The sequence below is a fragment of the Grammomys surdaster genome, unplaced genomic scaffold (genome assembly GCF_004785775.1).
Source record: "Grammomys surdaster isolate TR1022 unplaced genomic scaffold, NIH_TR_1.0 62, whole genome shotgun sequence".
NCBI lineage: Eukaryota > Metazoa > Chordata > Mammalia > Rodentia > Muridae > Grammomys > Grammomys surdaster.
This window is the reverse complement of record NW_021604564.1, coordinates 21623676-21651270: the sequence shown is the minus strand read 5'-3', so window position 1 is coordinate 21651270 and position 27595 is coordinate 21623676. Positions and strand designations below refer to the sequence as shown.

At 37.0% G+C, this 27595-nt stretch overlaps 1 protein-coding gene across 3 annotated transcripts in view; it reads right to left on the bottom strand.

Moving 5' to 3' along the window:
* Spata5 (spermatogenesis associated 5) overlaps positions 1-27595 on the bottom strand; it is a 166394-nt gene that overhangs the window by 23893 nt on the left and 114906 nt on the right. The window contains exon 16 of one of the 3 annotated variants that reach the window (XM_028763005.1): positions 27353-27389. The exons of the other annotated variants lie outside the window; for them this stretch is intronic. Within the exon in view, the coding sequence (XP_028618838.1) occupies positions 27366-27389 (24 nt within the window). The 3' untranslated portion in view covers positions 27353-27365. Of the gene's footprint in view, positions 1-27352; positions 27390-27595 lie in introns of those variants that run through there. 3 annotated transcript variants of the gene reach the window in all.

The window sequence follows — 27595 nt, the reverse complement described above, 5'->3', positions numbered from 1 at the left end:
TCCCAAACTTTCTGTTTTCACCTAACACTTATTTTAAAACAATGCTAGTAATTCTTAGTTCCTGAACAAATGAGACTGCTTTCTTTAAGAAACTGTCCTCAGCTACTTCAAACTTTCTTAAAGATCAGCCTTACTCTCCTGTTTCGTAAGACCAGGGGCCCAGGCTGATGGCATCTGAAGGATAACAAAGAAGAATAACCTTCCATAGGTGTTTTTACAGAACAATAACTCATGGTGTACTGGACCTCCATGAGTAGAGTACACTTGCATATACATTGCAGACCACACATTAAAATGATAACAAAATTTTCCTTAGGAAATCAGTTTTCAGATATGAGACAGTAATTATAGAAAGATCTGATTTGTTGCATCAGAATCAACTTTGCAGTCATTTATCTACATTTTGGAACCTAAGGGGTAGGAAAAAGATGGCTGAAGCAGTTACAGTGAAGAGATAAAGCCAAGCAGGGAGACTGTACAAAACTAGTAGTAGAGATGGGGACAGGCTCAGAGAGAGGTCTTACTTTCTCTTTCCTTTTACCCAACCCCATCCAACATTGAAACAAAAATTTTTAAAGAGTAGTTTCAAGTCTACAGTGTAATCATTGAGTACAGAATCCTGACATATTCTCTGCCCTATATACTGAGCTCACCATCTACCATGGCCCAGTTAGTACACTGGTTACATCTGTGGCCACACTACTGTTCTCCCAGACTCATAGCTCATGTAAGGATTCACTGTGTACTCTATTAACATCATTAGCTTCACTATTTCTATTAGTCAGACTTTTTGGTCCTGTGCAAAATACCTAAGAGAAATCACTTGTTTTGTGGTCTAGTTTTGGAAGGCTCAGTTAGTGGTTAGCTGGCTAGTATGAGGCAGAATATTCTGGTGCTAAGGGTATATGGCCATGGTGGCCAGGAAGCACAGACACACAGAGGAATGGGCTACTTCTAGTGGCCTATTTCTTCCAACCAAGCTCAACTTCCTATCCCATCCCCTCCTACCTCAGGTTATAAATCTGTCAACAGATTAAAATCACAACCATCTCTCACTGATTGGATCCAATGCCTGAGTACACCTGAGCTTGAGGGTGAGGCATTTCATATTCCATCTGTAAAAGTGTCCTCAAAGACTCTCTTTTCTCTGGCTTCTTATCCTTTTCTTCCCCCACTCTTTTTACTTTTACTTTTGTCTTTTCCAGAATGCCATGTGTTTAGAATCATATAGTATGGCATTTTTATACTGGTTTCTTTTACTTAGTAACATGTCCATGAGATTCTTCTGTGTATTTTCTTTATACTTTGTATATATTATGTGTAAAATAGTTTACTTACTTCAATGATATTGCACTGTTTACATGTATTACAATTTATATATCTGCTCACCTGCTAAAGGACATCTTTGTGGATTCCAGTATTTTCAGTGTTGTTCTTGCTTTGTCATCAATGTTGAATCAAAAGGTATCAGGGTAGATACAATCTTAATAAGACTCAGTAACCTTCAGAGCAGGTCTGAGGAATCAAGTCCAGCAGCTAAGTGCCTGGGCCACAGAACTGAGGCTCTCCTTATGGTAACTGTCTGAGCCTGGCCTAACCACATCTCATGATACTCCTCTCTCACCTTGCTGGCAAGCCTAGAAGTCTAAAGACTGCTGTTCTCTGACATTAGCTTAGGGTTAACACTCCAATTCACTTTTGGCTTGTTTTTTTTTTTTTTTAAATCCAGTGTTGTAAGAATGACTTAGGAGGCTAGGGGTGGTAGTGTAGGCCTTTAATCCAGCATTAGGTAGGCAAAAATAGATGGAGTTTGAGGCAGCCTAGTTTACACAGCAAGCTCTAGGCTAGACTGACTATAGTGAGACTCTATGTCTCAAACAAACAAACAAACAAACAAAAAACCCCAAAAATCCCCACTGTCTTTTAACAGATGTATTTACTATGACACAAGCTACTAAGGCACCTTTAACCATAGAAAGATGTACTTTCCATTAGCTTTGTAATTGCTACTGAAAATAAGATTCATATCCCGCCTTTATCTATAAAAATTCAAAGTTTTGCCCACATATATTTATGCAATTTTGGCTATAGCTTTTTAAAGATGGCACTAAGTAAAAAACAAAATAAGAGATACCATGACCAAGAAAGTGAATTCTCACAATAGTAACATAAAAAAACAAAACACAGAAAACAGAACAAAGATAAAAATATGAACATTAAGATTGGAAGACACGTGGCATCAGATGAGCAGTATTTACAAGTCTCCCAAGATGGCATGCTCAGTGCTATAAGAGTTGCCTTCTTTGGATACTGTGGAAAGATTACTATTTCCTTTGCCGACAAAAGCTCCCAAGTGTTAGAACCTGTGACTATGTTAAGGTACATGACAAGAGGATCAAGGTTGCAGGAGGAACTAAGGTGGATAATCATCTGATACAACAGGAGGATTAGCCAGATTATCTGGACAGATTTATATCATCAGAAAGGTCCTCTGAGTATGACAGGGAGGCACAAGACAGAAACCGTGAGATGTTAAAAATGATGACAGCCATGGAAAAGCAGAGGGTGTCAAGACTTAAATAACAATAGCAAAATCAATCAATCAAACAAAAAAAAAAACCCATAAATTGTTCTATAACCTACAGAAAGGAGCACAGATTTGTAGATATACTGCATTCAGTTCAGTGGTACCATAAACACCTGACATTCAACCTCCAAAATTACAGTATAAAAATATCTATATTGAGCTAATTTTGTGTAACTTGTTATAATGGAAATAGGAAACATTTATATATGTAAGAATCTAACTTTATTAAATGAAAACAGTAGTAATTCTTAATAATGGGAATAACAATAATAGATATTTTATTAAACTCCATACATATTATTTCCAATCTTTACAATGTCAGCAATAAGTAACTCACCTAATTCAATGTATTACAGCTTATAAACGGCAGAGCTAGGATTGGAATGCAATGAATGAAATGTTACTATCCACATGTCCTCAACCAGAGAAAAGACTAGCACAGAACTGCACTGTTTAGTAAGATAGTACAGCTCAGGACTGTATGTTCTCTTGTATGAACCCTGCACGACTTTTCTCATTTTCTTGACTCCAAAGAGATCAAAGTGATGAATGCTTAAAAGAACAAACTAGGGGCTGGAACACTGGCTGCTCTTGCACAGGATATGGGTTAAGCTTCAAGAATAAACATGGCAGCTCTCATGGAGTACATAACTCCAGCTACTGTGGCTCTGATACCCAATTCTGGCCTCCATGGGCACCAGGTACGCATGCGGTGCACAGATATACAAACAGGCAAAACATATGCATATAAAACTTTTTTTTAAAATCAAAAAGAAAGATTTAAATAAACAAAAAGAATAAATTAAAGAGAAAACTATGAGAATTTTGTACAAATACTACCTTCAACAACTTCTGCCAGTCTCATTACTTGATTTCTCCACAAATTAATGAGCAAAGTCCAGGGAAGATGCAGAATATTTTTTGTTCACACTTAACTGAAACACATTAATAGGTAAGACTAGAAGGGAGGGCAGGCGAGTAAGCACATGCCAGAGTGCACAATCGCCATCCAAAGGTTCCTCTGAACTAAAGTATTGCACAGAAAACCAATTCAACCAAACACAATTCAATCAAAATACAGTTTCCAGCACACTTGGATGTGAGGGCAGATAACTATACTACACAAAAACAGCAACTAACCCCATCGTCCACAGTCCACAGCTAGCCTGAGTAGTAGTGCAGAAGTATATGGAATATGTTTTTAGACGGTCACTCTCTTTAGGATCCATCTTACTAAAAATTAAGAGCATCCGTAAATATGACTTTGACCACTGTTACCATGCTGCCTGAATTTTGCTCAAACAGACAGATGGCTCTATATTCTGAATTTTTGTTTCAGGGTCATTTATAAAGGAATGATATCTTTTCATTACCAAATAGTCTGTTAGATCATGGGCTATTTACTGAGAATCTAATTACCATTTCCAGATTATGTCAGTATTTAACAATCTTTGGACCAGAGAATTGGGGAACAGGATTTAACAAGGCTTAAAAAAATCATGAACTCTTTTAAAAAAATAACTGATCTGAACCTTGCCCAAACCAGCAATGATCCAAACTCGTTATAATCAATTATAAGAATTTATAACCAAAGTAAAACAAGTGACTATGGTCTTTATTTTTTTATTTTTTTAAATTTATTTATTTATCTTATGTATATGAGTACACCTTTGCTTTCTTCAGATACACCAGAAGAGGGCATCAGATTCCATTACAGATGGTTGTGAGCCACCATGTGGTTGCTGGGAATTGAACTCAGGACCTCTGGAAAAGCAGTCAGTGCTCTTAACTGTTGAGCCATCTCTCCAGCCCTATTTTATTTTTTTTTAAACTCTCCAACCTTGATGAGCATCCAGATATCACAAAAGAATATGTTACTACATATAGTTAAGATATAAGGGTGTAATACATGGATGGCAAGTATCAGACAAAGACAAGTGTTAGTGGTGTAGTGTGCAGAAAAGCACTAACAGGCAGTAGCGTGTTTATGAGGCTAGGTCTAGTAGGAGGTCATTAAAGTCAATCAAAGTTGGCCTTTAACAGTTCACTCTCTCTTCTTCTGCCTTATTGTCATATGGTGAAGGAGCTTTGCTTTGTCACATGTTCCTGCCATGATCTTCTGCTTCATTACAGTCCCTAAAGTGATGGGGCCAAAAAAGTGAAACCACCATGCTTTTGAGCCCAAATAAACTTGTTTATAAGCTGAATATCTCAGATATTCATAATGACAGAAAACTAACGAGAATGGCTTCAGATGTACTAAAAAGAACATTCCCAAGTGATTTTTTTAAAAAAAATTATTTATTTTATTTAAAGACAGGGTCCAAGCTGTCCTGGTACTCACTTTGTAGACCAGTCTGGCCTCAAACTCATAGAGATCTGCCTGCCTCTGCCTCTCAAGTGCTGGGATTAAAGACGTGAACCACTACACCTGTCAAAATTATAATTTTTAAGGAGAATCTCACTCACAAAAATGAAACTCACCCCCCTTCCTTCCTCCCATCCATCACCAAACATGTTATGAAGCACAAAATACAGGCCAGACTATCAGTCTTTTCTCCTCTTCTTTTTTTAAAGACAAGGTCTCATGTATCCAGCCCCAAACTTGCTATATAGACAAAGATGACTCTGAGCTCATGAGCCTCTTTCTGGGAACACAACTGCTGAGCTATCCTGCCTAGTTTATGTGGGGCTGGGGAGGACACAGGGCTTCTAGCATACCAAGCAAGCTCTCTATCACATTGAATTATAGCTTCACTACTTTTCTTTCTTCTTTAAATAGGGTTTCTCAGTGTAGCCTTGGATGTCCTGAAACTCGATTCTGCAGGCAAGAGCTGCTGGCCTCTGCCCCTCCTTATGACCAATCAATTTTCTGTGAAGATTCTGAGGTATCAATACAATGACATTAGGTCTCGAGTATGGAAATGATACTTAAGACAAGTACAGAAGGTCAATTATTAAAATAATTAGACGATTTAAAAACAGCTTGTAATATATGACTAGACTGCAAAAACAGGTGAGGAAACAATGAAAAATTAAAGCAGGAATTTAGATTCAGCAGGAGCAATTACATGGATGAGCATAGCAGGTTCTCAGGAATTAGTAATTCATTACATAAAGCCAAACCTCTGTGCTTACAGTTCATCCACCTCTAGTTAACTGTAGAGACAAACAGAATACATTAACTTCAACATCTCCCACCAATGGATTGCCATTAACATGCACAGGACTGCTTTCTCCTTTCTCTTCATGGTATAAATCTATACTGACTAGAATTCTATAGACTGAATTTTTACAAAGGAACAAGGGAAAATGAAACAAAAATATTTGGACAGCTGGGGATACAAACTCGGTAGAATGTTTGTCTAGCATGCGTAAAGCCATGAGCACAATCCCCAGCTCTTCTTACAGACCCCAGACTCAGAATGATTACCCTTCTACTTTTTTGACTTCCAGCTATTGTTAAAAAAGAGGATTCTCTATGTATTGTACTATGCATAACATAAATACCTTGAGGCTGCTCGCTGCACAAGGATTCAGTATTAATATAGATCACATAAGACTTGATAGAAGAGACTTTCAAGTTGAGAGGAGATAACTAACTCCAAATCCTGAGTCCCTTCAAATTTCCATACCCTACCTATGAAATCATCTATAGTTACAATCATCTTTCTTTTTCAATATGAAAGAACAGAGGCAACCTCTTTCAGCTGAAAGCAAATCCTTCTTTTTGACAATGACCCCAATCCTGTGATTGTCACTCGTCACTCTTTTCCTTGGATATCTCATTCTATGTTGTCCCACGCTTCCCTAGCCTATAAGCACACCCTCTTCTGCTATCATTACCCCTGTAGCTGCTACCTAACCTTTACCTCTTAAAAAAATAAAAACTTTTAACTTAAAATTTTAATTTTTTTATATGTACGTGCATGCAATATAGTTGATGCCCATGGGTGAGCATGGAGGTCAAAGGTCAACGTTGGCGCTGACTGACTATCTAGAGGGGTCAGTACATGCCAGAGCTCTTCCTGCCAATCCCCTCTCCCCAAGGTTACAGTTACAGATTCATATTACCATGTACCCAGCTTTGGCATATCAGCTCAGATCCCTAATCTTGGGCAGAAGGGATTTACTAACCAAACCATTTCTTCAAGTGTATTCACTTAAAATTCTTGAACAAAGACCCTCTGTGCTCACTTCAGTTGTCTACAATCCAAACTTTCCCTTCACTTCTCCACGGGAACAGCCTTAGTGAAGGCATTAACTACCTGCAGACTGTTAACTCAACAGAACCAAACTTTCTAGCTGCACGCACAGCAAGTTTTATTTGACTCACTTCTAGAGATCTTTCTCCAGTTACTTCTGTTTTATATCTTCTTACTGTTTTATCTGTTCCAAAGTTTCCTCTTGGGTCAAGGACTCTTTTCATTTTATACAGCACTCTGAGAGAACTCTATGATGCCATTTTTGCTCTTACTACTGGTCAAAGCAAAGTCACAAGTCATAGGAATTGCTGCATTCATTCTATTCTCATACCAAGTAGTCCATTTCAGAAAAGAAGTAACACACCCACTGCATTATATTTACGAGTTAAAAAGTTACAGGGTTCTTTGATTAACTGTAATCTGACTTATTGGTAGTTATGTAAGAACTACTATATAAAAAAGGAATTTGATGCTACTATTATATTCTTCATACTCTGGTAATTATACAAAAAATAAAATAGTCAGTACTGTGAATAGATGAAAATGGATTTTTTCCCTTGGGAAAAAAATTGAAAAAAATTTCACTTTGATTTCTTATTTTCCTATTTCATACTTTGGTTATATTCCTTCTCCATCCCATTTTTCTTTTAAGAGGAATAGTATTTATGAAAGTTTAATTGACATAATTACAGATTAAATGTGATTATTTACAGAACTGTATATCAATTTAGAGAATTACAAATGAAGGTAAAATCATGTTTATATCCATGAAAGAATTTCTGAATAAACAACTTTTAAAAATACCATATTTCCTAACTGTGCTGGATAATCCCTTATTTTAAGGTCTGCTCACATGCTAAAGTTGAAGGTGATAGCTACTATTGCCAACTTGACAAGATATAGACTCCTCTAGGAGACAAACCTCTGAGCATGTCTGTGAGTTTCTAGATTTAATTAACTGAGGTAGGAAGATCCACCCTAGTGTAGGTGACATCATTCTATGCATTAGAGTCTTGTAGTGAATAAAGAGGAGAAAGTGAGACTAGTACCAGCATTTACTGTTCTCTGCCTTCTGATTGCAGATGCAACATCAACTGCTGCTCTCTGCTCTGAACAGGATGATAAACTGAACCCCCAAACTATGAACCCAAATAAACACTTTTTTTCTTAAGTTGCTCTGCTAGTTATTTTGTCACAGTAATGACAAAAGTAATACACTGGGGTTCTGCAACAAGAATGGGGCAGGGAGGCAAGATTCATGTGGGGTCAGAACATGGATTTCCATTGAGCAAATCTGGGTTTCATCAGGGTACTTACTCAGTTGTAGTAGCAACATACACTAACCCTGAGCCTTTAATGTTAGTCCTGCAGAGAACGAACCAACAGCAAGGGTAATTCATTCACACTGAGTCCTTTTTGTCATTACAAAGAACATAGTGATTTTTACCTTTAGAAAGACTGTGATTTTTAGATTTCAATTGGCTCTGCCTGATATATAACACTGTTGCATCTCTGAATGCACCACATTTGGGTGACATATGTAATACTCATATTATGTAGCATCAGTTTCTAGATAAGAGAAAGCAATGGCCCGATACCAACAGTGTTCACTCCAACAGCAAGAGTATGTACTTTCTGGTTCAATGAAGGAGGTCTTTGTATTTGTAGATAGGGTCTCATGTATCCCAGGGTGGCTTTTTACTTCCTATGTAGCATAGGATGACCTTTAACTTCTAAACCTTCCTTCCCCCAAGGGAGGGAGAGAAGTAGTATGTGAAGCTAAAGATTGAACTAAGGTCCTGGTCTAAGGTTCTCACTCAGAATTTTAGGCTTAAAGACAGATCATAACTAAAGTCTCAGTCTCAGAATTTTTGTTTCTAATTTTAATGAAAAATATTTTTATCTTGATGCTTTAGTTCCCTAAAGAAGAATGTTTTTTTTTACCTGATACTAAGATTTAACTGAAATGTGAGCTAAGAATGCTGCAGACTACTGGGGAAAAAGGCAGGGGTGAGAGGGATGAGGAGGAGAATAATGTACACAACAGAAGACTGGGAGGGCTACTACTGAGTGCCATCATCATGCCTAGACTTGGGATTAATGACAACTATCATGTCACTAAAGGGTAGCTCCATGCACAGCACAAAAATTTTCCTAGAATTTAGTGAAATACTCACCAAAGAAAAAAAGGTCCATTAATGGAGAAAGTACATCTTAAATACTATAGACTCACTGCCAAAACATTCAAGTACAGTCTATACCACTTGGTTGTTGCTTTATAGCTTGAGTACAAACAGATTTTAAACCATATCATTTCCCCCTTTCCCTTCTTCTCCTCAAATATCAATATTCTTGTTGATATTTCATTTTCTTCCACTTCATTTTATTAATACGTAGTACTCATGATGGTTACATTTATAATTTATCAGCATCTTCCAAGACCACAGGAAGATGGGAGTTATGGAACAAATGAGAACTACAAGGACACTACTGACCTGGAGAACAACAGTCCTGAGGAATTACTACAAGATGTTATTCTTTAGTTGGGGAATATAATACTATGGCTGCTTATAGAATAACTATGGTATCAGTTCTTGTTACTCTGACTAAATACAATTTAGGCAAGGCAGGGGAAATTTAAAAGGAAATATAGTTTTTACTAGTTACTTTTTTGTTGCTGTGATAAGACACCATGACCAAAGCAGCTCATGGAAGATTGAGCTTATTTTGGCTTTGGTTGAAAAGAAATAAAGAGTCCACCATGGCAGAGAGGCATAGCAGCTAGCCGCAGGTATGGTGGCAGAAACAGGAAGCTGAGAGTCTAGTTTCAAATGCAAGCGAGAAAGAAAGAGCCAATTTTCTGAAAATAGTTCCAGGATTTTAATATCAAAGCTTGCTCTCAGTGACATACTTCTTTCAATAAGTCTGCCATTACCAAACCTTTCTAAACAGCACCACCAACTGGGGACACTTCCTTATTCAAACCTCCACTTCCCACTTCCTGGATCCTAGAATCTCCTAGCCAAATCATAATGCAAAATAATATGCCAAAACAACACATTCAAACCAACTTCAAAAGTCTCCACAATCTTTCACAATATCAACAGTTTAAAAGTCTAGTCTTTTCCAAGACTCAAGGCAGTCTCTTAATTGGGCTCTTCTCTCTCCCCCCATAACCTTGTTTTTTTTTTTTTTAAAAAAAAGAAAGAAAGAAAGGAAGAAAGAAAAACCCAAGTACATACTTTCAACACACAATGGCAGAGAATATACACTGCCATTCCAAAAGGAAATGAGACATAGAGAGGAAAAGTGGACCAAAGAATGACTGGAACCCAGCAGGAAAACCATTCCAATCCTATAGCTTCATGGTTGGTATTAAAGGACTTAGATGTCTCTGCCTTAACAGCTTTGCTGCCTACAACATCCACTTCTCTCTATAGGTGGTTCCACTCCCTGTATGCAGCTCTTCATGGTAAATGTCCCACTGTTCTGGTGTCTCCAACATCTACGTGTTCCCACTGCATACCCAAGCTTCACTTTCACTTCACATAATAGCCTCTCAGGGCTCGCTGCCTTAACAGGGCTTTCATGCAGGGACTGCCTTACCATCATGACTAGGCACTGACTAGAAAGGTAAGTGTGCCTAACTTGTGAGTTCAGGGAAGAAAACACACAAGTTGAATCAATTAGATATGGCCTGTCTGATAAAAAATTCTTTCTTGCTCAGATATGCCCTTAAAAATAGTATTCTAGAAACTCTCTATGTAAGGTATAATCTTATCCCTTATAGAATATTTAGAAGGCAAGCTTTTCCAAATGACATGTGAGCTTGTTTTGCTACCTAATACTATGTTAGAAATTAATGTCTTAAAGGTTCTGAAGGAGAGTGTCCACTGTTAGCACCTTTGTCACCTGAAGACAAAACTATTCTAAATAATAACAAACATTGGGAAAACCAGGACTTACAGACAGACTTTGGAATTAGACCTTGACTTACATCCTGGTTCTACTAGTTAGCTATAGGACTTTGAGAAAGTTACTTTAAGCTGTAATTTCCTGTTCTATAAAATGAGTATCACAATTCTGTACCCCAAATGTACAATAAGTTGGACTGAAATAAGTATCAGCAGTATCTATCAATGCACATATGGTGCTGAGTGGCTGTGGGGTTGCCTAAGGATTTTCCAACCAAAATCAGAAAAGAGTGAATTCAAGTGGATGTCACTGTGACTTATATAGGATGTTTATATCTCATGAGCTATTTTAAGACCTGGCAGGTAGAAATGCTTTTTGTTTGTACTTGTCTCTCATTCCTAAAGTTCAGGATCTGCTGAAGCTTTCCCTCACCCCTCCCAGAATAACAGAAACTGTTAAGTGGAAGCTCTAAGTTAAGATAACTACAAGGCAGGCAGCAACACCAACCCAGTTTCAGTCACGGGTGCAACATGGGTGGGAACACACACACACACACACACACACACACACACACACACACAGAGACAGAGACAGGGAGGGAAGGAGGGGGGGGGGGGGGAGGGGGAGGGAGAGAGGGAGAGGGGAGGAGAGGGGAGAGGGGAGGAGAGGGGAGAGGGGAGGAAAGGAGGGAGAGGGGGAGGGGGAGGGGAGAGGGGAGGAAAGGAGGGAAAGGGGGAGGGGGAGGGGAAGGGGGAGAGGGAGAGGGAGAGAGAAAACCAGAAATAACAAATAAGAACAAAGAATGGAAGAAAGATCAAGTCTAAGACATAGTGGTTGCATAGTGGTGCAACTTTTGCAGCTAGTGAAAGTCTGAATGGCTTTGAACATATTTAAAAGGAGGTCTGCAGAGCTCAAAGTAGTACTTTTTAATCATGCTTGGTGGCACAGGCCTATAATTCCCACTAAGCAAGAGCATGAGGTGGAGGATGGCAAATTCAAAACTAGCCTGGGTGATTTGTGAAGTGCTGTTTAAGAACATTCTTGCCAATTCTTTGAAGAGTTTCACTGTGTAGTACTGGGTGACACTGTTCACACCACAAGTCTTAGTACATAAAATGTTCATAAGTCTTTCAAATGAATGTTAAATCTCATTCATGTGTCAATGAAAACAGAATCCAGTCCATGCCTCCTGTGGATCTCTTCAGACATTCCCACCTCGACCTTGTTTCTTTGCCTTGTTGTGTCCCAGCCTCCAACTGCAGCAGACATACTGTTTAATCATTGGCCATGCCTGCCTGAAGACCAGGTAGGCTGCTCTGGGACTTTCTACCCCCTCTTTGTTCCCTGAGACCCAATTCTCAGGGATGCCCTTAGCTCTGTAACAAACCATTCCCCATGGCCTCCCTTTTCCCCAGCCTCTAAGACCTCCAAGCATTCTATACAAAACACACCAACTAAGAAGGCCAGTATAACAAGGCACGACAGGCAACACACTCTCTGGAAATCCAGAGAGAAAACAGAAACCAAAAACCAAAGCACCCATCCAACAAAGACAAATCCAGGAATCAGCACCTAGACCTATAATCACTCCAAACTCAGATGCCTAGACACCAGTATAAGAACAACCAGGGTACTATAAATAGTAAACCAGAGCTTACCTATCCTACCACAGTAGGCCCTGATTATTCCAACATCTGAATATAAGATAAAGACTTTAAAACCAACTAACAGTATGAAGATGATAGAGGTTCTTAAAGAAGAAATGAATTAATCCCCCAAAGCCAGAAAAAAAAAAAACCAGTGGGAGGAAATGAATAAATCTCTTAAAGAAAGAAGAAAGAACACTTGAAAGAAAAAAAATTAAACAGTTCAAGATCTGAAAATAGAAATAAAATAAAGAAGACACAAACTGAGGCAATTCTGGAAATGAAAAATTCAGGAATGTAAACAGAAACTACAGAGGTGAGCTTCACCAACAGAATACAAAAGATGAAAGAGAAAATCTCAGGCATTGATGCATACATAGGTCAAAGAAAATATTAAATCCAAAAAATTTCTCACACAAAACATCCAAGAAACCTGGAACATTATGAAAAGACCAATCCTATGAATAATAGGAATAGAGGAAAGAGGAGAATACCAGCTCAAAAACCCAGAAAATATTTCCAACAGAATCACAGAAGAAAATACTAGTAAAGGAGATGCCTATAAATGTACAAGAAATATACAGAACACAAAATAGATAGGAACAGAAAAGAAAGTCCCCCTTGGCACATAATAATCAAAATACAAAGTATATATAACAGAGGAAGAATATTAAAAGCTATAAAGAAAAAAGACCAAGTAACAAATAAAGGCAGACTTATTAGAATTGCACTCAACTTTTCAATGGAGACTCTAAAAGCCAGAAGGGTTTGGAGGGATAAATGGCAGACCCTAAGAGACCATAGATGCCAAACCAAACTACTATACCCAGCAAAACTTACAAGCATCATAGATGGAGAAAATAAGATACTTTATGTTAAAATCAAATTGAAACAAATCTATTTACAAATTCGGGCCTATAGTATGTGCTAGAAGGAAAAAAATCTAAACCAAGGAGGTTAACTATACACATGAAAACACAGGAATAGTCTAACACCAGTAAAACAACACAAAACAAACAAACAAACAAAAGAGCACAAGGGTGAACACACACACATACATTTCCTCCCTCCCCGCACACCTCTCACTCACTCTCTAACACACATACAATCCATAGGAATTAAAAATCATTGTTCATTGATATTCTCAATATCATTGGCCTTAATTACTCAATAAAAAGACAGAGATAAACAGAATGGATGAGGAAAACAAGATCCATCCCTCTGTTGCATATAAGAAACCCATCTCAATATCAAGGATAAACACTACTTCAGAATAAAAAATTGAAATAGGATATAGACCCCATAAGCAAGCTAGTGTAGCTATTCTAATATCTAACAAAATAGACTTCAAACCAAAACCAGTCAAAAGAGATAAGGAAGGACACTGCATTTTCACCGCCCCCCAAAAAAACCCAAAAAACAAAAAAACCAACCAAACAAAAAAACAAAAAAGCAAACCAACCAACCAAACAAACAAACAAAAAAAACCTCCTACCAAGATGACAGTTCAATTTTTTTTCCTGATTTGTGGCATTTCAATTCTTTAACATCCATGTCCCAAACAAAAGGGCACCCCCTTTTTGTAAAAGAAACACTACAGCTTATACCACATATTAACCCTCATACAGTAATAGCGAGAGACTTCAATACCCTACTCTCATCAATGAACAGGTCATCCAGACAAAAACTAAGCAGAGGAATGTAGAAGCTAACTGACCTTATAAACCAAATGAACCTAACAAATACCTATAGAACATTTCATCCAAACTAAGAATAATATTTCTTTTTGTCACCTCATGGAACCTTCTCCAAAAGTGACCACATACATGGTCACAAAGCAAGTTTCAACAAATACAAGAAAATTAAAATAACCCCATGAAACTTATCAGACCACCATGGATTAAAGCTGGATATCAACAACAACAAAAAGCTTACAAACTAATGGAAACTGAACAACTCTCTATTGAATAAAAAATGGGCAAAGATAGAAGTAAAAAAATTAAAGACTTTCTAGAACTCAATGAAAATCAACATATAACATACCCACACTTAGGGGACACAATGAAAGTGGTGCTAAGAGAAAAGTTTATAGCACTAAGTGTCTACATAAAGAAAACTGGAGAGACCTCATACTAGCAACCTAATAGTGCAACTGAAATCTCTAGAACAAAATAAAGCAAGAACACACAAGAGGAATAGATGACAAGAAATAATCAAATTGAGGGTTGAAATCAATAAAATAGAAACAGAAACAATGGAACAGCTGGATAGTTGATAAAATCATCAAGATAAACCCTTATCCAAAGTAAAAGACAAAGAATATCCAAATTAAAAAAAAAAAAAACAAACGAAAAAGGAGGCATAACAACAGACATACTTTAAGGAAATCCAGACATACTTTAAGAACCTGTACTCCACTAAAATAAAAAATCTGAAAGAAATGGGTAATTTTCTCAATAAGTATCACTTACCAAAGTTAAGTCAAGATCAGATAATTTAAATAGACATATAACCCCTAGTAAAATGAAAGTGATCATTAAAAGTCACCTAACATAAAAGCCCAGGGCCAGAATTCTACCAGACTTTCAAAGATGAGGTAATGAGCTAAAGATAATATAGTCCTTATTCCACAGTTATCCTGATACACAAACCACATAAAGACTGAACAACAACAAAAAAGAGAATTACAGACCAATTTCCCTTATGAACATAGATTCAAAAATACTCAATGATAATACTTGCAAACAGAATCAAAAAGATTATCCACTATGATCAGGTAGGCTTCAATCCAGAGATCCAGGGATGGTTTAATATTACAAAAATCAGTAAGTGTAATCCATTTGTGGTGGTCTGAATAAAAATGGCCTGCATAGGCCCATAGGGAGTGGGACTATTAAGAAATGTGACTTTATTAAGGAGTTATGGCCTTGCTGGAGGAAGTTTGTCACTGGGGATGGGCTTTGAGGTCTGAGATGCTCAAGCCAGTCCAGTGTCTTATTCTCTTCCTGCTGCCTGTGGATCTAGATGTAGACCTCTCAGCTCCTCTCCAGCACCATGTCTGCTTGAGTGCCACTACATTTCCCACTATGATGACAATGAACTACAACTCTGGACTGTAAGCCAGCCTCAATTAAATAATTTGCTTTATAAGAGTTGCTGTGATCATGTTGTCTCTTCAAAGCTCTAACCAAGATGCCACCATATAAATGAACTGAATGGAAAAACAAACAAACAAACAAACAAACAAACAAACAACAAAAAACCCCAAAAGCATGATCATCACATTAGATGCCAAAAAAGGCTGACAAAATTTAATACCTTTTCAGATAAAAGTCCTGGAGAGATTAGGGATACAAAGGACATACCTAAACATAATAGAAGCAACTTATAGTAACCCTATAGCCAATATCAAATTAAGTGGAGAGAAAGTCAAAGCAGTTCCACAAAAATCAGGATCAGACAAGGTTGCCCATTTTCTCCATATCCATTCAATATTGTATGTAAAAGTTTTTGCTAGAGCAATAAGACAACTCAAGGAGACCAAAGGGATAAAATTTGGAAAGGAAGTGAAGGTTCTGTTATTTGCAGATTGTAGTATACATAAATCAACCTAAAAATTTCACTAGAAAACTCCTATAGCTGATAAACACTTTCAGCAAAGTAGCAGAATACACAAACAACTCAAGAAAAATAGTAGTCCTTCTATATACAAATGACAAAGTGACTGAGAAATCAGGGAAATAACACCCTTCACAATAACCTCAAACAATATAAAATATCTTGGGGTGACTCTAACCAAGCAAGTGAAAGACTTGCACGATGAACTCTTCACGTCTTTGAAGAAAGTATTATAGAAGATATAAGAAGATAAAAAGACCCTCGCTCCCACATTGGTAGTATTAACATTAGCAAAAGCGGCCATCCTGCTAAAAGCATTCTTACAGATCTAACACACTACCCATCACAATTTCAATGTAATTCTTTATAGACCTTGAGAGTCCATTCTCAGCTTCATATGGAAAACAAACAAACAAACCAAACAACAACAACAACAAAACAACCACCCAGGCTAAAGAAATCCTGAAATAATAAAGGAACTGCTGGAGGCATCATCAACCCTTATTTCAAGTTGTACTACAATGCTATTATAGTAATAAAAACTGCATGTTACTGGCATAAAAACAGACATGCTAAGTAATGGGGGTCACACATCAATGAACATATGATTTCTGATAAAGCATCCAGACATAAACCAGAAAAAAGAAAGCATCTCCAAGAAATGGAGCTGGTCAAACTGGATGTCTTTATATAGAAGGTAAGTAAATCAAAGATCTCAACGTAAAACTAGATACACTGAACCTGACTGAAGAGAAAGTGAGGAATAACCTTGAAAGCATTGGCATAGGAAACAACTTCCTGAACAGAACACCAATGGATCAGGTACTAAGATCAACAATTAGTAAATGGGACCTCATCAAACTGAAAAGCTTCTGTAAGGCAAAGAACACCATCAACTGAACAAAGAGGCAGCTTACAGAATGGGAAAAGATTTTTACCAGCTCTACATCCAACAGAGATCTAATATCCAAAATATATAAAGAACTCAAGAAATTACATACCAAAAAACAAACAAACAAACAAAAAACCTCCCAAAATAAAACTGAGCAATCCAACTAAAAAAAAAAAAATAGGCTATAGATCTAAACAGATTTCTTAATAGAGGAAACTCAAATGGCTGAGAAACACTTAAAGAAGTGTTCAATATCCTTAGCCACCAGGGAAATGCAAATCAAATTAGAGATTCCATCTTATACCTGTCAGAATGGCTAAGAATACAAATGACAATTCATGCTGTTGAGGATTCAAAACAAGGAGAACACTGCTCCACTGCTGGTGGGAACACAGACTTGTACAGCCACCATGGAAGTCAATACAGTGGCTTCTCATGAAATTGGGAGTTGACATACAATGCCCAGATATACGGCTCTTGGGCATTTACCTACACGATGTTCAATCCTACCACAGACACTTGCTTAACTATGTTCACTGAGGCTTTATTTATAATAGCCAGAAACATAGAAACAACCTAGCTGTCCTTATGTGGTACACTTACACAATTGGAGTATTACTCAGCTGATAAAAAAAAAATGAAATTTTCAGTTAAATGAATGCAGTTAAAAAAAATAAAAAAAGAAAATCTTCAGCTATTCAGAATAAGCTGAGAAAATTATTTTAAAGTTGGTTGAAAATTTCCATGTCAAACAAAACATTTGAATATAATCATATATTAAATTTTGTTGAGTCTAAAAAAAAATTAAAAAAAAAATGAATGCAGATAGAAAAAAATCATCCTGAGTGAGGAAACCCAGACACAGAGAGACAAATATTGTATGTATTCACTAAGAAGTGAGTATTAGCTGTTAAGTAAAGGAAAATCATTCTATAATCCACAGACTCAGAGAGGTTAGGTAAAGAGGAGGGCTCTAGGGGGCAATGCATAGTCCTTTCTGGGAAGGGGAAACAGAATAAATTGTAAGGACAGAGTGGGGTAGGTGGGGCTGGGAGCAGGAAAGATCAGGTGGAAGAAGGCAATGAAGGAGGAGAGTGCAGCAAGAGACAACTGAACTAGGAAGCATTGGGGGAACTGATGTGGAAACCTAGAACAGTGGAAATTTCCTGGAATCTATGAGGTGGCCTTAGTGAAGACTCCTAGTAACACAGGTTATGGAGTCTTGACCTGGGCAGCTTTTTGTATCCAGTGGTGGGATTGCATTCAGTTGAGTTGTTGGCTGGGAGGGTTCTGTAAAGATTTCTAATAACAACCCAGACTGATGCTAAGACAGAAGGCTGCTCTCCAATATATTTCTACATAGAGTTATCTTCACAGATGATTCCCCAAATTCTCAGCCTCAAAGAGATTGCAAGACAAAAAAAAAAAAAATGCTGGTTGCTCGATTTCTTACATGTTCAATTTTTCATGGTATTTGAAATAAGTTGTATCTTTTTTTAATAAGTTGTATTTTTGACTGAAATTTTAACCTGTATTCTGCTTTTCATTTTAATATAGATAGTAACATCTCAAGCTATGATTCAGTGCCTTTATTGTCCTTTGATCGAGACTGAGGTTAAAATAATTTGCTTGCCAAAATATACACTTGCTCAAGGTTGTAATTCTCAAAAATTATAGGTAGGGACATGAAAGGTATAGTGTTTCAAATGTTCTTTTCCTCTATACCTTCATAAAGGTTGTTTTACATGATTTATCTATAGGTTCTATGGAGAAATAGATGAGTAAAACATAAACTTATTGATGCCTAATAAATAAATATTGACTATTAACCAGCTAAAAAAGTATTTTGGTATATTACTTTTCACAGAATAAAGTTCTTTACAAACAGTGGAAGCGATAAAGCTGGCATTTTTAATATAAATAACAAAACATTTTTTACACTAAACTGCCACAGTCATGTTCTACTACTGTAGCCTTTGTATTTCCAAGGTATAGAGGCAGGCTCTATTATGATGTGAAACACATCTCAGAATGACCACAGCACAGGGATGTGCTCCCTCTCCCATTCCCACTCCCTCTCTTCTTCTAAGCATTCACTTACTGATTTTTATTCCTTAACTCCACCTTTTAGTTTTACTTACCACAGAAGATTATATCTGGAAAGCTAGTTTTAACTACCCATCCTTTAAATGTTGCTTTTACAAAAATGTCATGGAAAAAAAATGAGGAGGGGGGATGACATTAAGGGGTCAAAGACGTATTACAAAAAACATTCAAAACTCAGGTTCTCTCACTCTCAATACGGTGCTGTAATGTTCATTCTAGGTCACTTTTATAAAGAATAAATGGATTGCTAATTTCAGATTAAGGTTATCTTTTGTTTGAAACCTGGCAAAGTTATTTCATTATGTCTAGACAAATAAAGTTTGTTCAAATGGAACTTTAGTGCACATGCACAGGTAAACAGGCTCACTAGTTAAGCAATACCACAGTATTTACTTTTATGAATTTATGGAACTAAGAAGTGCTTGTGTTACAATTCTGAGAAATAGTAAAAGGAGCTATAGGCTGATCAATACTTGAAAAATATTTATTGCATTTTATTATATGTGTTGTATGCCAGAGAATACATATGCAGAACCATATTTCTATCCCTTTGAATAGTTGAGTACTCTTTTAGAAATCACTGAAGGCGGAAGAGAGCTTATGCAGTTGGGAGAGGACCAAAGGAGATTGTTATATAGTGGACTCCCCTGTTTCTAGTTTTACTAGAGAAAAGGTTCTGCTGTTAATGTCTTTTTGAAAACTATTTGTTTCAAAATCATCACCACCACCACCACCACCACCACCACCACCACCACCACCACCACCAAACTACTAATTTCTAAAATAAAGCTTTCCTGGAGAAACACAGCTCTCAATTGGAATGAAGATGTAGAAAGAATGTTCATTTCCAAACACATTTTATTTCATATTCTCAAGTTTAGTGGATGTAATCTTAACATACTTGCTATTATTTACGCTCAACTGAAAAGTAAAACCTGACAGGTAGTAGACCAGCAAGAATGAATTTCACTGACAGTTTTTACAGAGACACATTAAAATGGCTTTTATGATAAATACAGGATTATTTAGTTTTGTAGACTCAGGTTTAGGTCTATTTTATTCCAGTGGTCTGCATGTCTATTTTGTGCCAGTACTATATCTTTACTATTACTACTACTACGACAATGACTACGACTACTATGACTGTTTTATAATATATCTTGAAGTCTAGAATTCCAAGCAAAGTGTCAGGGTACAAATCCCTGCAGCATTATTAATTTTGCTCAGGGTTGTATTGGCTATCTGGGGACTTTTCTGGTTCCACATAAATTTTAGATTTTTTTCCCCTTGCTTTTCTATTTCTGTGGGTATTCATATGATTTTTCTGGGTGATTAGTTTATAAGGATTAAGCAGCTGACCCATAAACTATATTTAGGCACAGCTTCACAGATAAATTAGATTTCAGTAAATGTACAGATTCATCCATACCTACAATTATGTTTATGTTTTAGGTCAATTACTGGAGGAAACAAAATAGTTCAGCATATTACAGATCATAGTGCATGAGTCATGGTGAAGCCTTTAGTTTTTCTTAAAATAGAAAGCCATCTATTTTTCATCTTCTTAGAACCGGGATCAGACTGGGTTTTGTGCCTGGTATGGAAGCGCCTCTATCACCAAGTCCTTATGGCTCCTTTCACAGAAAGTGAAATTCGGTGAAGAGGTAACTTTTGCTATAATTAAAAGAATACCTTGTTCAAATACCAAAAGAGTGACAACTTTTGTATTTTGAAAATAGAGAAGATATCAAATTCATAAAGACTTCCCATGACAGTAAAGCAGTATGTATGTACTGTATATAATGGCCCAGGTAACAACACAGAAACTTACTGCAAAACCTAAGTTTGAAATCTCCAGGACTCTCAAGCATTTTAGACCAAGGTTCAGAGGTCCTGAGTTCAAATCCCAATAACCACATGGTGGCTCACAACCATTGTAATGAGATCTGATGCCCTCTTCTGGTGTGTCTGAAGACAGCTACAGTGTACTCATATATAATAAATAAATAAATCTTAAAAAAAAAGACAGCTCAAGTAAATAATTTAACTATGAAATATAAGCTTAATGACTTAAAACTGAAAACAAAAGATATTTTCCAAAACAAAATATCTAAATAAAATGCCATTTATGAACTTAAATATTCTAAAATAAAATATGGAAAGCTTAGGCAAGTTGCAAATGTTTACTATTATAAAGATCAAGTGTGCTTTGCTGATTATTAAAACACTACTCCTGGAACACTTGCCCTGGGATTACAAAGAAGAGTACATGTGTGTGAATTATGCTGTTAAATCTGACAAGAACACTGTGGACAGGGTTGGCATCTGGCCTTACAACTTCCTCAATTCCACACCTTATGTAATTATTCATCATGAAATCTCACAGTTAAAAAAATGCTAACACGCTGGGCGGTGGTGGCGCACGCCTTTAATCCCAGCACTTGGGAGGCAGAGGCAGGTGGATTTCTGAGTTTGAGGCCAGCCTGGTCTACAGAGTGAGTTCCAGGACAGCCAGGACTACACAGAGAAACCCTGTCTCGAAAAAAACAAAAAAAGTACAAACAAACAAACAAAACAACAACAACAACAAAAAAAGTTAACACAAAGAATAATTTTCATATAAAACAGGAGCATGCTTTTCATAAGATTAGAAATATACTTGGAAATTAGATTTCTATCACCTCAGAAGACTAACTAAAAATAAGTGATCATACTAATGCTATGCAATATACTTTATACATCTTAAAAAAAGAAATCATTTGGTTCCTCTCAAGTTGAAAGAATTCCCAAATTTTATGATTCCTCTCAAAATAGAGAAGTAAATGGTTTATTCAAGAATTATGAAGTCCTAGACTGAATATATTGAAAATTTTGGCACAAAATAAACAAGCGTATTAAGAAGCTGAATCACTACTACAAATTTAATTCTCCACAGATACAGGTTTATCTTGGTTATAAACTCTGAGGTACCAGCCAGTCAGGTAGGTCCTGACTAGTTGCTGGGATAGATTTTCTTACAGGGGTTGTTCTATATTTAGTCATAAAATACGGTTTTAAGCTCAGTCTACATCCATTTCCTTTCTGACTAATGCTTCTTGAAAGATGACAGCAGTTTTAAACACCTGCCAGGCAGTCCCTAATACAGGTATAGCAATATGAAGCATTCAGGCAGGTGAATTGCTGTGGTGTAAACAACCCTATATCCAACACAACTCTTAAAAAAATTCAGTTGGTATGTTCTTTCCAAATTAAGCAAAAATTGAAGTGTGGAAATACAGAAAGTCTTTGAGAAATGGGCATATATCACAATTTCTTAAGTTTTAAAAACAAAATGAAGAGTGTCATAACCTTCATTTGCTTCCCAACAAAGAGACTTTAAGGAAAAAGTTGCCTGAAATATTTCTATTTTGAATATTTCTATTTTACAACATAGTTTATTCCAGTATCTTCCAAACCACAGGAATCTAACCAGCAAGTAGTGAAGGATGATGAAACACAGAAGCACCAAAGAACTCAGGACACAAAATGAACAAAATCTTTACAGGAACTGGACCCTGGGCAGGTGAGAGAGCCATTTCTCCTGAGTGTAAAAGCGCATCAGTTTCCTAAATAGGCTTTCATTTAAGTCTGCGTGTAGAGCAATGTCTCTTAGGTTCTTACTCCTCTGGTGCTGTGATGGAGATCTATGAGCCACATGAGAAAGTATTTAGAGCATGGGCTTCCAAAAGCAAAAAATAAGCACAGCCATGACAAGCATCCTTCAGTCAAACTCCTAACAGATTCCTATAACAAACATGGAATCATATGTTAATGCTACAGAAGATCATATTGACCACATCCTACTCTCCCTATTAAAAGATGAGAAGCCTTGGAAAAGGGAAAAATTTGTAATTAACATTTAAAATGGGTTTTAACTTTCACCAAATTTGTTCACTACACATGTAGACCATAAAATATGAGAGAAGGATGAAGAGAGGAGGGCGAGCTAGCTGAAAGTCAGTCTGACGTATCTACGTTCAGTATCAAGTGCTGGCTTCCTGCTCTGAAGGGTCCTTTTGTAATTCTTTTACAAGGCTGCACATAAAGATTTTGCCCTAAAGGTTATACTCAAAGTTCATTTTTTATACACGTCTCACTTGACTAATAATCTGGCAATCCATAGGGGTAATATGTAAAGTGCTAATACAAGTATGATTTCTTTACCCCAAGGGATGAGAAGGCAAATCTTATAGTCACAGACTATAGTTGAAACTACCTGAAGTTACCTGAAATGTCAATTCTGTGTAAAGGTCTGTCTGCTCAATGAATACTTATCATTTCTACACAAAGTACTGTGCTCAGTAATGTGACTGACACAGAGGTGAACAAGACAAAAAAGAGCAGAGGTTTCCTACACATGAAGGCTGTGCTTCCAAAGGTGTCACCTATAAGGGGTGAAAGGAACTGACATACACCATGTTTGTGTTTGTGTGTGTGCGCACGCACGCGTGTAAGTGATAAGCTTCATGCTTTACAAGGAAGTTGTCACCAAGCAAATAAAGGAACCCCTTATTTACATGAAGACACTTGGTCAGCCAGCTACATATGCTGTCAGTCTAACGGTAACATACATCAGATAACAATACGCAACTATAACTCCCCAAGGCCATCCACCAGGCAGACTACATCTCAGTTCACTTCTAAGTCTGACATACTTTTTCAGCCTTATCTTCCACTTCTTGCATATAATTCTTTCTTTCATTTGTGTTCGACCTAGACTGTAGGCCACACTATACTTTCATGCATCTCTGCCTTCTATCTACCAGAGTCATTTGTACTTAAGGAAACCCTAGAGACTGACAGTAGGACTTAGATCAAATGTATCCAAAGGCACACTGTCCCTTTCTTTCCCAGCTTCTGAGTCCTGATTTCTTTTCTCCTGTGGCACTCACTGTGCACATCACAGGATCTGTTCATATAAATGTGTCAATACAGAATTTAGTTTTTATATTCCTTTCTCTCTAAACTGTAAATATTATTTACTATACTTGGGAAATGAAATAAATGAATTAAAACCTCACAGACTCTCAATTTCAAATAGGTTGTACATTTGGGGGGAGATTAAAAAAGGTCAAGACAATTACTATAAAAAGAAACATATAATTCCATATAGTACATCATCAAATGTTTAGAGAAGCCAAAGCATGAAGAGGTCATGAGTCTTTCAGATGGAACACAAGATCTAAATTTTTATATTGGGTTTGTTACCTTAGATAATTTGATTGATTTTTGCTTACTTCTGGTTCTTTAGATGTCCAACTACTTACAAAGAGTCAGGGTATTCAGATAATGTGTATGAAAAAGCAAAATTATGAAGTGTCATTTTAATTAGTGAAGCCAATATTTTTGGTTGGAAAATGAAGTAGAAATCACTTATAAATGCTCTGGGCTCTCCAAAAGGTGTAGAACTAGCTTCTATTCTACAAAGTCCAGAGGAAATGAGGTAGAAGCTCATATTAATGAATGAACAATGCATTGACTAAAGAGTAAAAAGTCAACCAGAAACAGGAGTACAGGTCCTTAGAGGAAAGTTCATTTTGGAGTATGATTCTCTGAAGACATATTACTGGTATTAGTAGGCTAATCAAGGGAAGAACACTGAAATTTTGGTGTTGGACTTTAGGATAAAAATGCCAGGAAGAGCAGAGAGGCATTATAAATCTCAAATGTGAATGGAAGGCTCGATGGCTAGGCAATTAATTTTCACAGGGCTCTTTCCAAAGAGTGGGAGAAGATAAAGAGGGCTGAGAGTGTTGCAGAGATGCACTTTGTATGTGGTAGACACAAGCCCTCCAGTCAGCTGTTTTCTATTAGTAAAGGTGGAACACTTGAGACACCAAAGGTTTTCCTGATTCTCATTTCTTGTTTCAATCTTAGATGTGTTGCTAGGTAGACTGGTCAGATGATTAGTAAATATATACCAGATTCTCAGACATTGGTCCTGACTTAGTGCAGTAAGCAAATGCTACCACAGGAGACTTTAGAGGAAGTACAGACATTCTGACTGGCAGTTAATAGTTCTTATCTTCACTCTATAAGAGAGATGTCAACAGGAACATTTAGTGAGACAGAAAGTAATTCAAGGCTCTCCTCGTAGCTGCAACAGCTCACTCATGGTGAACATACCTTCTTGAATTAATAAGGCCCATTGTGGGATATCCCCCCTCATGTTAAGCATGCATGGAGACTTCAATAACTTTTATTAGAACCCAGGGGGACATAAACTACAAAGCAAAATTTTGGTAAGATATAAATTAAATACTGAAACAAGGATGAACAGCTTAGGTTAATATGAAGTTAAAGTTTAAAAAACTTTATAAATATTTTTTTTTCTTTTCAGAAAAGTTTTCCTAGCTATTTTGTCAACACAAAATATATTACTACTTAGAAGCAACAACTGTTTGTCATTTTAGTGGTCAATACAAATACCAAACTGAGAAGCAGAACAGACCCAGGGAAGACCTCTAGTGAGTGTCAGGCTTGCTTCTTGGTGCTCTTATGTTTGTTATCCCATTTAACCAGCAAAACAATTTCAATCCCATAACAGTTGTATATATGAGGGAAAAAGGAGTTAATAACATCTTGAAGCCCACTGGAAGAGCCAGGGTTCTATTAACGGTCAACTTTGACACTTTTACATGCCTTCTTTTACTCTGAGGGAAGCTGAATCTGTAAAGCTTAATGAACACTTATCTACAATATTCACAGAATGAATAGCCTTTACTTGACTCTTCGAAATACAGATGCTCCTTGACTCATGACAGTGTCACATTGATAAAGTTGGGAAAAAAAAATACTCCCTTTCCCCCAAGTTCACCTAAGCTGTTGACTGTAATAGATGGGCACTCCATGACCCACCAGTTTAAACCTGTGGTCTTCATGGACAACTGGGAGCCCAGGACCCAAGAGAGGGTAATTAGCTTAGTGCTAGCTTCAGCCTGGGAAAGATCAAGTCAAGCTCAGTGTGATGACTCACACGTGCAATTCAAGCATGTGGAAGCAGAGGGAGGGGCAGAATTATTTATGCCCTAGAGCTAGCCTGGGCTATATAATGAATTCCATCCAGGCTAGGCTAACCAAAGCTATATAGCAAGATCCTGTCTCCAAAGACAAAAACCCCATAACAAATAAGTAAATGAATAAATAATTAAAACTCAAGATTCGAAACATGGTTTGTGGCTTCTACCAAATACTCATCAGTTTCCATCATCAATTAAGCTAAAAAAAAACCTTAAGAGAAGCCATTCTAACATGGGGAACCATTTTTTACAGATGACCCTTACTAAGATAACCACTGGAAAGAAGATCAAAATCTAAAAGTAAATAAAAATTCAACCCAAATGACACAAAGCCAGTAGCTTTTGGTCTATGCTACTAATTTCTCCAAAACAGAGGAAATCATCTCTTATCACAAACAGCACGGAGGACAGCTATAGTATACATTTAGAGATAAAAGTTTTCCAAAACTAACTGGAATGGCTACAAACCAACTTTAAACAAAATCAAAGTAAAAGAAAACAACAGGTGGCACAAAAAAGAAAGAAAAAAAAAGACTCATTTCCTTCCAAGCTGAATTTCCATCTGTTTATGGCAGCACTGTCCCGTTAGCCAGAAGGCAGCCAGAAGCCAAGCACACCCTTCCAGAGAAACCCAGCAGCTGGAGATGGAAGCTCAGACAGCTGATCACTCCCTCATACCCTTCTGCTATCCCACTTCTATCAGATACCTATTACATCAAACTCACAGAGAAGGGACGCAGAACAGTGGTTCTCAGGAACAGGGGGGAAGAGACTATAGCTCAGTGGTTCTCAACCTTCCTAATGCTGCGACCCTTCAATACTGTCCCTCATGTTGTGGTGACCCCCGACTATAAAATCATTTTCATTGCTACTTTATAACTTTATTTTTGCTTCTTTTATGAATCATAATGTAATTATCTGTGTTTTCTGATGGTCTTTGGTGACCCCTGTGAAAGGGTCATTCAGCCCTCTCAAGAGGTTGCAACCTAGAGATTGAGATCCACTGTGCTAGCACTTCCTCTAAGATGCTCTTCGGGCTTACAATAGGCTTTACTTTGTATGTCCTCTCCAGGAGGGAAAATGGAATGTCTCAGAAGAGTTCCAAGTTCTGTTTCAAGACAAGGCTTATATAGAACAACATTAACTGGCTAAAATGAAAATACCTGTTTGAAAGTAACTTTGACCAATCACAGTCATTAAAAGTAAGACAATCATCTCTACCTCGACCACAGCTATATTGTTTTAATTAGAAACCAAAAAAAAAAAAAAATGTGACCGAGAGTATCATCTTACATTCATTTAACTATATAAAAAAAAAATCAAACCTAATTTTGGCCTTCAAACTGTAGCACTGTTGTCACTCTGATGAAAAGACAGACAAAAAGAGAGAGAGAGAGAAAGATGTGATCTTACATTTTTGTATAAATTTAAGTTTTGACTGTTAAATTTCCTGTTTATCAGTTTTAACATTTAAATATTTCTTTTAAACATCTCTGTGAACTGCTTAACTATTTAAACCAACCATCCATCCATCCATCCATCCATCCATCCATCCATCCATCCATCCA